Genomic DNA, 12349 nt, shown 5'->3' with positions numbered 1-12349 from the left:
TGATATCGATAGATCAGGGAGTAGCCTTACTGACATAGTTTTTGTTAATTACAACTGCTTACGATAAGTTTATGTGGCGCTGTGTGTTCCTTAGCGGTAATATTTAAGAATTTGAAACGAAGGGAATGTTACAAAACGAGCGCATTTCAGTGGTGTCAAACAAACAATTAAGTATCAAGCTTAACATAGTATAAGCATAAAAGATGATGAGGTTGACATTGACTTCAATAAAATTTATCAACAATAGGATATTATTTATTGCTCTCTGTAGCACATCGCTTAGGTGAAAACATTGTCATTTTTGTGAACGAAGATCATTAATGGAATCATCAAACATATTTGAAATAACGTATGTACTATCAACAATAATTTATTCACTAAGATCCACCAAATGTTCTTAAATAAAGTGAAGTAAATAATCTTGCCCTTCAGACGTTTAATCATATACGTAAACCGCCGCAATTTCGCACCAAGCCAGTCTAATCCGTTCGCGTCCAGTCAAGTCGGACGCTTTTGAATTGGAAATATTAACTTAATTATTAATATTAAAACAAAGAGAATGTGTAAATCAGGTTTCATACTAAGCGCGTTCCGTCAAGTCCCAACGCGTCAAGACTTGCCAAGACTTACTGCGACTCAGCCGGTCGAAAATTTTAAGAATCAATCAGTCGTGACAGTTGCACGGAGAAAATGGATATAGAAGCACTAATTGCATTAGTCCAAGCGAAAGAAGCAATATACGATCCTAAACACCAAAAGCACAGAGATCGGGATTTTATTGCTGCTGCATGGAGAATCATAGCTAGAGAATTGAACACAACCGGTAAGTAACTATGTTTTTATTACAGAATATTTTCGTGAAAAAGAGGTATAGATTTGTCTGCAAAACATCCCGACATTTCTCGTTTTTCCATGGTACAGAAGCTTCTGGTGACATGAAATACTCTGTTAATTGTTCTCGGATCTGCATTGCCTTTGTATTTACTCTGTGGATACTTGTAGGTCTTAAGGATCGAAGTTAAAGATCGATTACATTTTGTTCCAAAAACTCGGTTTCCAGAATCTTGTCACTTTCCTTTTGAACATGTCGGACAAAATTGTGTAATACGCAAGCACTTTTAATTGAGTGTTCCGTTAATTGTACATCAGTTTCTATAGCTTTTTGACAAACGATAATTAAATATTCTGCTGTATAATCGGAGTAAAATTATGGCTTGCAGAAGAGCATCCATCTTGTCACAAATTTTTCATAACACTAACTGACTGAGCAAATGGACTTGGCTTGGAGCGACATGGGCCTTAGTGAACGGGGTTCAAGATCTTGACGTCATTTGACGTAAACAATAATAAAACACACTGAGGAAAGAAGCTGGAATCTTCACTCTGAGAAAAAAATTTTCTTATTTCAATTATATAGTCATATAGGGTCTAAAAAAATTATTTAATTTAATTGTCAATTAAATTTAAAAGACGTCTTGATACGGTGTTATTTTCATAATTTCACATTGAAAACTAGTTATTTAATAATTTTTAACAATTGTTCATTATGATATTATTTACTTTGAAATGAGTTTTTTCTGATGCCATTTTGAAAGCTCGTATTCTAATGGATAGATTATTTTTAAGGAATGGAAATTGAGTTAAAAACAATATATTTTCCAAATTTTTTTATTTAAAATTACGTATAGTTATAAATGATTAATAAAATACATCGAATATTATCTATTTAACTGAATATGTTGAATGTGGTTGGATTTAGAGACTCTGGTACTTCAGTTGGAGTACTAGAAGAAGATAAGACTGTTCCCGGTGGATTCAAGCAACACCTATTGTCTCCTATATCTCCTGGTCGCCTTGGACAATATGGCGGGTATTTATTTTGAATGCAATATGATCCAGTTGCACTTGAAATTAAATAGAAAATCACTTATAAACAAAAACAATTATAACTTTAGTTTACAAAATTTACTTTGTTGTGTGTTGCCGCGAGTTTTGTGATTGATAATGTTTCACTTATGACTTGTTTTTATCAAATTTACCCCAAAACAGTTCGAGTTACTCGGATTTTATCATTTTACCCTATATATTAATCGATAACAAGCGTATTTCATTATGTTAAGATTAATAAGTTTTGGCATCATAAATAGTTCAAAGAGATATCAACACCCTGCTGGCCGTACATGTATTTTATGAGGTGCAAAGGACAAAATTTTACAGATCTCTGTGAAGAAATTCGCTTAAGGCGCCATCTGTTCCAGACTTATGGAAACTACTATTAATAACAACAATCAACGTTGATGATCAGTTTATTACTAATTATCAATTATTGAGGCCATTAATTTAAATAATAACTATCCTATCATTTAAGTTGGATCAAATTACATATATATGCCAACTTTCATGAATATCAGTTGACTCGTTTTTGAGTTCATTCGGAACATACACACGGACACTTTATATATTAAGATTAAAAAAAAACTGCAACTTGATCATTTTCACGCAAAAAAATCACAAATTTTGTAGATTTTCAAAATGCAATAACATCTAAAATAACGAACTTTTCACTACCGAAAATTGCCAACTTTATCGTTTGCACCGTCAAAAAATGCGATAATTATATCTGAGAAAAGACAGAAAGTAATCAATCATTGTCGACTGATTGAAAAACATCCCAATTAATTGTGCATCTTATATAAAATCTCGTGATAAAATCTAATCACCGGTTATTGTGCAAGATCTTCCAATAGAGACATGCGAATTTTGACACTTGATAACTGACTTGTTGTTGAAGGTACATCTGTTACTATTTGTTCAGTCTGTTTTGATCAATCATTTTTGTAACTGTTTGCAGAATAGTAAATAAATTTTAGTCCGCTGATTCAGTAAAGAATCAACCAACACTTATATGTAAATGAAGCGTAAGAGGCAGTCTATGATGTGTTACCTACAAGAACTAATCTTTTCGCAGACAACAACTTGGTGAATTTCACTTGGGTAATTTTCGGAAGATCGTTGCATCTACTTAGGAGCACGACCTTTACCTAGATACTACACGTTCAGAATTAGTTAAGGGCTTAATATTTTACAATGCAAAAAAATGTACAATCACTAGCCAATTGAAATGAAATCGATATGTTTTGATAATAAAGCATGTCTCTCAAAACTACACTAACGTTGGAGTTGAAAGGAAGCAGCTTTTTAAGAGGTTCTGGAGACTAGAATTTATTAAAAACCCATATTCAGATTTATTTCTGGATAAGTTGGTATGTCAACAAGTAAAATCAAATTTTTGAGATTCATAAGCGTCCAACGCATTCGAAAAAAGTCTATAAGAAGAAAAGACCTAACCTAACGACGAGTCTGCATCTGCATCGGCGCATTGTCGTCGGTGGGGTCCGGCGTCACGTTCGATCATCAACTATTGCTTGACTAATTTTTTTTACAGTAGCTGAATGTATAAAGAATGATATGCAGATCTTCATACATAAAAAACTATTTTTTTGAAGTTTCCCCACACATATTAATAAATGACGTATGTAAAGATTATTTCGCTTGACATAGTAATAATCGGCTAGCTAAGCAATTAAACTAACAATATAAAAAAAGACCTCTTTATTTATGATATTTTGATAGTCGGTAATTTGGTTAAATAAAAAAGTTGAATGTGCTAGACCGGTCACTTTTATTATATTATCATTCAAAAAATAAATTTATCACTTTCAAAATGTGAAACAAATTTATTACATCAAGTAAGTTCATTTGATCAGTTTTGACTGAATTATTTTACTTTTTACCGACTTACATTCATTAATATTTTTTCAAGTAAAATTAAAAATTACCGCACTGAAAGGACAAAAAATCTATTTTTATTATGAAACAACCGTTATAAATTATCGCATTTTTTGACGGACAAATTCAAACAATAAAGTTGCAAATTTTCGGTAGTGGAAATAATCGTTCGTTATTTTAGATATTACTGCATTTTGAAAATCTACAAACTTTGTGATTTTTTTGCTTAAAAATTATCAAGCTGCAAATTTTTTTTAATAGATATCATGTGAGTGCAAATTAAGCCCTACATGTAGGTATTTTTATAATTTGCATGCTCACGTCCAGCACGGTGTTGGTTCAAAGAGACTTGGTTTTGCTCTTTGTTAATCGTGGAAAGCTACCTACATCAACTATTACATCTTCTTGGAAAAAATTATGGCCGGATATATTTGATCCACAAAGTAGTGTACCTTCGAAAGTTATAGAGCAAATTACTGCTAAACACTGATAAGTTCAGAAGCCTAGTGCCGTGGAATGGATAAATTTGTCACGACCGTGTCTAATGAAGAAATTATAAAAGTGAGTTTTTTAGATCAGGGAAATGAAGACAGGTAATTGACAGCAATGAGGAGTGAAAGCACAAGATGCAATTAACGTCTTTGTGCTGGCTTTGCAATGGGATGAAGCGAATGGTGCATTCTACAACGAACTTCTTCTGTTGAGAAGACTGAGGGTCAAAGCTTAGATCTTTACTTTGTCAGATTAAAAGGTATTATTTTGTGATAAATTCCGGACTATAGAGAGTCTAAGACAGGACTCTATAATCCAACAAATTCAATAGATCTACATTGCCCTGCAAAATGTTTATCGGATTACCGAGGGTCCACTGTATTCTGAACCTGTATTTGAAACAATTATTAACAGCAGTCAAGAAACTGACCTAGAAAGCAATCCATCTTCAAGTATTTTTCAATAGTGGATAATACTACTAAACTTAACCAGTATCGCCAAAAGTATTAGACGGGAATGGAATCAGACCTCTATATTAATCATAAATTTTACTGAAAAAAAATTCACTTACGCTAAAGGTGTTCCATGTCCCATTTCTACAGGTAGACCCACTCTTGTTCCTGGCCTAGGACCAGTTGGGCACCTTCTCGAACAAGGTTCAGCCATTTTTACGCTACTAGGGAACAAACTTTCTGCCATGTAGCATATTGCCCAGACGTGACTACATAATTGAACATCAACTATAACGTTAAAAAAATCATTTTACGGTTTCTACCGAACAATAGAGCTTTGTGAAAGGTTGAAAGTATCATAAAAACATTTCTATAATAAATATTTTCAAGTTTAAGACATTAGGAATGTTCAGCAGAGAAGTTTAGTTGATTGTTTAATACAAAATCTCGCACTTGCAGCATAATCGGTTCGGTGCCATTTTTATTGTGTGCAAGCTGCAGTTCTAAGGAAAAATCTAGTTACTTTTGGCTTAACAGCCTATCCATCAGGCTCCAAAACCAAGCAGCGTTAGATATAATTATTGACAGTGATCCACTGACCATTATTTCACTTCGTTACTCACTTACTTAGTTTTGTTATCATCATTGTTAAACTGGTCACAAAATGATGAATCAAATTTTAGGTAAGGAATTTGTTCAACTCACTCATTGAATTTTTATTAGTGGCAGCCATGATGCAATGACAAGAGATACGCTGCGTGCAATATTTTGATGACCATGTCAAGCGGCCTTTAGAAGATTGCGTTTACAGCCATGAAAAATCGTAATAATGAAGTTTCGGGCTTGACTTTCGTGGACATATCGGAGCGTTTTATGATGTCACTTACTGGATTAAAATTTACATTTCTTGAGTATAATAGTTTCATTATCAGTCAAAATTTAACCAAGAAGAATAAAAAATGTACTATTTGCTTGGTCTTGTGTTCAAGTCAAAATTTTCAGCACCCATCTCGCACACATTTTTTATCAAAGATTTAATATTAAATATAGACAGTCTGGGATATAAGTTGAATTATACTTTTCGAAGAGAGAGGAAGAGCATCGTATTACCAGTCCCTATCTTTCTCCACTCGCTAATAAAATCAAAACTTCTTATTTTTCTCTTTATCCATTCCCAACATTCGAAACATCATGGTGATCCAATGATAATAGAGTAGATATAGAGAATTGTGTATCTACGTTCTTTTTATATCTATCAGCAGTTTGGGCCCACTTGTATAAGTTCTCATACATCGTTCTCTCTATCTTCAATATTAAGTCTACATTTTTGTAGACAATTCAATAATCTACAGATCTCGAAACTTGTGAAAATTTCTGATAGAGTTCGTCGATAGTTTTTTGGTGCATTTCTAGCTTCTTGAGTTTTCAGGCCATGCAAATCGTTTTTTCATCCTTCATTACAAAGCCTACACCATATACGCATCCATTACATCTTCACCATAAACTTTAACCGACTGACATAACGACAATCGAAGTAATTTTATCAATATAATTAACACTAGAAATTATGTGGAGAATAATACTAATCATTGTTTGATATGGAATCCATTTAGTGACGTAATTAGTAATTGAATATTTGAATAGGCACTGTTTCAATTTAATTAGAATATTTTGAAAAGTGTACTTACTATCCGCATTTTCGCAATAAGGTTGAATTCTCCCTCCGTTAATACAAAAGTCAACATGACCGCCTCTTCCTCCGCCACCATAGTGTCCAGCGTTTGTATGAAGTACATGTACAGCTAAAGCATTTCCACTAGAAAGTCTTACGCCGGGAGGTACGAACGGCCTAGCCGGATCTAAAGCTACGATTCTATGAAGACGGAAATTGACGAATCGAGAAATTAAACCACAAACATGAGAACCTGAAATAAATATCAAAATTCGTCCCGCAGTCACTGAATATTCCATCATAATGCAGAATAGTGTTTGCTCGAAATTGATTACATTTGCAACTCATCTTGACTATAATTACCTAACGAATGTCCTATGCAAGTTAAACGTTCAGTTTGAAGACCAGCGGTTCTTAAAGAGCTCAATAGTTCCCCTGTACATTTTCCTACAGTTCTCATATTGTTAACGCCGGCTCTGTAACACGGAGGTGGAGACAGTTTACCCCAATCTACTATCCAAACGTTGTAACTACCATTCCTAATATATGCTACACAACATAAAATAAATTTGTAATAATGAAGAACATCAGAAAAACATTATAGAATAACTGCGCCAGTATTCGGCCATGTAAGGCTGCTCTACATATTAGCATATTACAAAAAAAGCCGTGAGCAGCAGAGCTCCATCACGAAAGTCGAATGAAGAATTTAACTAATACACAAACAAATCTTTCCATAAAATGAATTTCTTGGAAATTATATCAATTCTCAATCTTATTTCTTTATATGGAAAATTTGCTATTCCTCAATAACTTTTCATTCCACAACTTAACTCTCTCTCTCTCTCGAATGAAAATTCATAATTTCAATAGACCCGGTGGTCTCGAACCCTCTTGTTCAATTCCAATTGACAACAAAGAAAAAATTGTCGTAATAACAAGAAATTTCGAAAATGGGAAGTAAAAAAAATCACTCTAGCAACGATCATACACTTATTATTCATTAAATAGGAGGCGGACCATTTCAACAATTACAACGATCAAAATGATTTCGGGCGTTTTGTGCTAGAAGAACTGAAGAAGAAGAACGTGAGAAAGTCAATTCTTCAACATCATCCCTACTTGCATGCGAAGTTCGAACCTTCTAGTTAAACTTTTTCTGGACAGAAAATAAGAAAATATAACAAAAATGACCATAAAATGGAGAGGGGTGGAGATAGAAAGTTTCAACCTTAGACAGGAAATCATCTCGCAACTAATTGAACCTACATGTGAAATTTCATTTTTCAGTCGCTTTTCGTTTGACCTGCAGAGGTGAGCAAAGGTCAAAAACCACTTTTTTTGCACTGCGACCCCTCGAAGTATTCATTTGTTTTCAACCAAACTCTAATAACATCAATCCGCCGCCAAAAAAGCCATGTATGCTAATTTTTAACCAAATGCCTACCCTACTAATACTACCCCATGCCTACCGTAATAGTCTAATTTTTCCTCGAAAAATTCGACTAAAAATGAAGCAAAACTCAAAGAACAACCATTTTAGTAGGTTAAATATTAATACATCTAAGTTTTTGACTACTTCCATACATTTAAATTTTTAAAGTTGCAACTGGAGAAACTTCTGGTAGTCAGTTTGAAAACCTAAGTACACCCTAGAATATTCAGCCAGTTTATTCTGCAGTTTTTTTCCAGTTCTGTTTTTGATATTTCGCAAAGAGTAGTGAATATTCGATTCGGTTTTTCACACAACAGCATCAGGATTAAATGGATACAATGGCTAAATACTACCTAAAACCATTAATGATGGAATTTGGCAGTACTTCTTTTAATAAAGGGCAAAATATTTCTTCGTTAAAACACAGGTTAACACTTCCTGGTTCAGTCTATCAATTTCATACTGTCTTTTCCCACTCAATTTTGGGTCATTTAAATATACTTACATCAGCAGGTTCCATTATCAGAAACAATCTGTTGTTTTAAATATCCTTCAAGTTCACGGAACCATTTTCATAATTATTCTTCTATTTTATACTTCTTCATGTTCTTAAACCGCTAGATTTTCTGAAAGACAACTCTGAATGTCTCCTTAAAAACGACCTATGCCATTTTTCTCCAGGAGGTCCTTCATTAAACGGTGTTTTTATTTCTTACAATTACAATTTGTTGAACAGTATTCAAAAGATCGTTTTTTACGGAGGAAGCCACATTTTGCACTTTCGTTAGAAGAGGTCACCCAAAGAAGGAGAAGTTACTTCTTTAGTTAATACGTTGACCTCTAGTCATGGCTGAAGTTAGGCACAGTTATCCTATTTTGGTAATAAGTATCTTTAATGAAACTTTAAATCGTAAGTTTTGATGATTATACCCATGCTTCGAAATTTTAAACAATTTTACACCTGAATAGCTTCTAGGATACGAATTAGGTAAGTTTTATTAAATATTTAAGAAAAGACTTTAACGCTATAGTCGACTAGTAAGGTTAGGAAATATCTCACCATCTCGTAAAACCACCATAGGAAGCTGATCGTCTCCTCCAGCGTATCCATGGATTAACATAATATCCTCCTTCAACGGATCCCATATACTTTGTCTCAACCAATCGGTTATAGTGTAGTCGACAGGTTCTCTCTTTCCATTGGTGTAAAGATAATAAGAAATGTCTTCATCTGGACATTGTGAATTTGCAGGTCTGAAAACGCAATCTTGCAGCGTTAGGTTACTGCTAACGAAATTGTGTAGAAACAAGGCATCTTTTACTGGATTGTTCGGTATAGTAAATTGCGACAAGGTGAAAGCTTAAAAAAGTATAAATATGCCAAAAAAATTTATTATGGTTAAAAAGTTTTATACAAGTTTCAACCAAAGAAAATGATAATACTAGTAGTCATCGGATATAGATCATATTCACCTTATTTCAAGCGATACCTATAAAATTTTCATATTTCATCATCAATTTCTAATAATTTAATAACAGAATGCATATAGTTGAAAAAGCACGCTTTTAAAATGGATTAAACTAAAAATACTAAAACAATATTTAAAATAAGCTTAAAGCAATAATTGAGATTGAAATCGATTTGAAAAGCTAAAAGGAAAAAATTTAAAGATATTTCTTGAAAGATTAGATAGATATTTGTTAAAAAAAGAACCATAAAATATTTTTTTCTCATCTTAGATTTCTAATAATTAAACAAAAACATTTATAAAGGAATTTAATAAAAAAAATATCAATATTTTGTATGACCCCAATTTGCACGTCTCACAGCAATGATTTCTGCCCAAAAGATTCGTAAGATCCTGTATGTTTCCAAGTCGATGATTGCAGTCGTCAATGGTTAATTGGGACTAAACATCAATCATAAACACAGAGAATGAATTCACAGTTGAAGAATAATAAACAAATCCGCCGACAATTGCAAGTCATATTTACCATATTTCAAACGATAGCAAAAAATTTTCTACTCATTTTAATAACAGAATGAATATAGTTAAAAAAACTACAAAAAACACTTTTAAAATAGATCAAACTAAAGAGATAAAAACAATATTTAAAATAAGCTTAAAACAATAATACAGATATAGATTAAAATCGATTTGAAAAGCTAAAACAAAAAAATTAGGTATTTCTTAAAAGATTAGATAGATATTTGTTAAAAAAAGATCCATAAAATATTTTTTCTCATCTTAGACTTCTAATAATTAAACAAAAAAATTTATAAAGGAATTTAATAAAAAAAATGTTAATATAGTTATATTTACCATATTTCAAGCGATAGCTATAAAATTTTCAGTTCATTTGAGGTAAATTTCTAATAATTTTAATAACAGAATAAATACAGTTTATAAAAACTACAAAACGCTTTTAAAACTAAAAAGATAAAAAGAATATTTAAAATAAACTTAAAACAATTGATAATGTATGAAGATCGAGAGCCCGACTTTTAACTAATTATCATTCTACTTTATTATTTTTAGTATAAGAGGTGAAAATACTTTTTTAAGATGTAGTTAAAGGGTTCAAAATAATACATCAATCAATTATCCATTTTATTCAAGATTTAACGGGTTATATCCGCCCCGGCTTGTAAATTGACGTAATTTAGTAAAAACACAGACTCTTTAAAAGAAAGTGGTATGGAATTTTCTCTAGGGACAGAAATCTAGAATGGCATCTTATAATATACTGCACAAAATAATTAATAGTGTGTAATTATAAATATTTTTCGAAATATGGTGATAAAAAAACTGTGAACGATTAAAAATAATACCAGAACTGTGTGTAATATAAAATTCGCTTTCATTTATCAGAATAGTTGTATTTTACTCACAATAAAACGAGAAAAAAAATAATCCAAAGACCAACGTTTCCATACACATGATTATTTTAACACCAATTCAGAATTACTGTTTAAAACATCAAGAAATTCTTGCGAATGAGTCCTTATTTTAAGACCCCGTGTGCCGTGCATTACATATTATTCTTACGGTAAAAAACGGATGGGAAATAAGTATTGAGCTACAACAAACAAATTGTGGTTGATGACATACAAGAGCCGGTCAATCAAATTCTGAGAAACTATTTTATAGTATGTAAATTTCGCTCACATGGTCGATATAATTCACAACAACAAAAAACTGCGGTTCATCATTTGAATATAAAATAGAATAACAGTTACAGCAAATATAAATAAACGAATATATAAAAATGAGTAAAAATTCGAAGAAAAGATTCACATTATAATGCATCGGCATATCCAGCTGGAATCGTTCCAGCACCGAAAAATATTGTATAGATAATGTATCTAATGTCGATGTAGATATATATTATTTTGTAAATGATAATCATTTAGATATTTAATTTGAAATAATTGTCTGTCTTTGACCTCCTCTTAATAATTTCGCTATTATATGTCAATGAAAGCAATCTATGTTAAATTACAATTAAGATACAAAATATTATTTGACACAAGTGGGACACAAGAACCCCCAAAAATAGCCTCCTTTGGGAGGGGTCTATGTATTTTGGAATCAAAACAGTAAGATGTACAAAATATTTTCTATATATAGGCCCAGAGTGACTTTAAAGCCAAAACGAAATCAGTTCAGACTTCAACCCCACTTGCTCTAATGTTGAATCACCAGCTGTTGAGGAGAAATTCACTTGTACCCAGGAAGAAGAAGAAGAAGAATAAGAAGATCGATCGAATCGAAAGTAGAAATTTTCATCTTATTTATCACACTGCGTCTGGCACTTGTTGGAATTAAATATCAAAACTAATTTCTTTTCAAAGGAAGGAAATATTTTATGTAATCTGTTAAATTAAGAACTGACTGGAATAATAAATATTATTTGCATAAATAGAAATCAAATATATTTATTTTGATAACAGATCCCTGTCAGAGAATCTCTTGAATGTTGTAAAAACTGTTCAATTTCTCTACCTACTTAATTGAAGAATTTTAATTTCTCTAAACGGAACTAAATGGGTTATAAGTTCGAGTTTTCATCTTAGCAAAATAAAAAACTACTAAAAGTGTTTTTCATGAAATAAGAAAGAGTGAAGATTTATTTTCAAAATAAAGATAATTGCATTGGAATTTTGATTATTTTATTGTACATTACACATCCCTCAATAAGTCGTGTGACTCTCTAAAAAATAACATTTTTTTAAACGATTTTATTCATCAATATAATCTCCTTCAAGAGCAATACAATCATTCCAACGCTTCTACAATTTCTCCATTCCGTGCTCGTAAAAGTATTCGTCTGTCTCAAAATAGGCTTCTGTTTCAGCAATTGCTTCTTCATTTGAGATAAATTTCTCACCCGCGTGAATTTTTTTAGAACAGTTAATAGTCAGTAGTCACTGGGGGTCGGATCTGGTCTATACGATGGATAAGGAAGCATTTCGAAGTGTGATTCGTTCAATTTAACCATCGTTGC

The 12349-nt window shown here is 32.1% G+C and overlaps 1 protein-coding gene across 1 annotated transcript; it reads right to left on the bottom strand.

The window, feature by feature from the left end:
• Window positions 1-1693: 1693 nt before the first annotated feature.
• On the bottom strand, window positions 1694-12343 carry LOC130902359 (phospholipase A1 member A-like). The gene is made up of 6 exons (XM_057814454.1): window positions 12274-12343; window positions 8901-9200; window positions 6769-6954; window positions 6422-6658; window positions 4853-5021; window positions 1694-1904 (listed from the first exon to the last, which is right to left on the bottom strand). The coding sequence occupies exons 1-6, from the start codon at window positions 12341-12343 to the stop codon at window positions 1727-1729; spliced, it is 1140 nt and encodes a 379-aa protein (XP_057670437.1). The 3' UTR covers window positions 1694-1726.
• Window positions 12344-12349: the final 6 nt, after the last annotated feature.

This window comes from Diorhabda carinulata, chromosome X, assembly GCF_026250575.1.
Source record: "Diorhabda carinulata isolate Delta chromosome X, icDioCari1.1, whole genome shotgun sequence".
In the NCBI taxonomy this organism is placed as follows: Eukaryota; Metazoa; Arthropoda; class Insecta; order Coleoptera; family Chrysomelidae; genus Diorhabda; species Diorhabda carinulata.
Note: the sequence above shows the minus strand (reverse complement) of the source record. Positions and strands in the feature narration are given on the sequence as shown.

Coding starts and splice junctions, on each gene's coding strand:
- LOC130902359 (XM_057814454.1), bottom strand. CDS start 12,343: ATGGTTAAATTGAACGAATCACACTTCGAAATGCTTCCTTATCCATCG. Junction 6,659..6,768: donor TTGCATAGGACATTCGTTAG/GTAATTATAGTC, acceptor TATTTATTTCAG/GTTCTCATGTTTGTGGTTTA. Junction 1,905..4,852: donor GGACATGGAACACCTTTAGC/GTAAGTGAATTT, acceptor TTTAATTTCAAG/TGCAACTGGATCATATTGCA.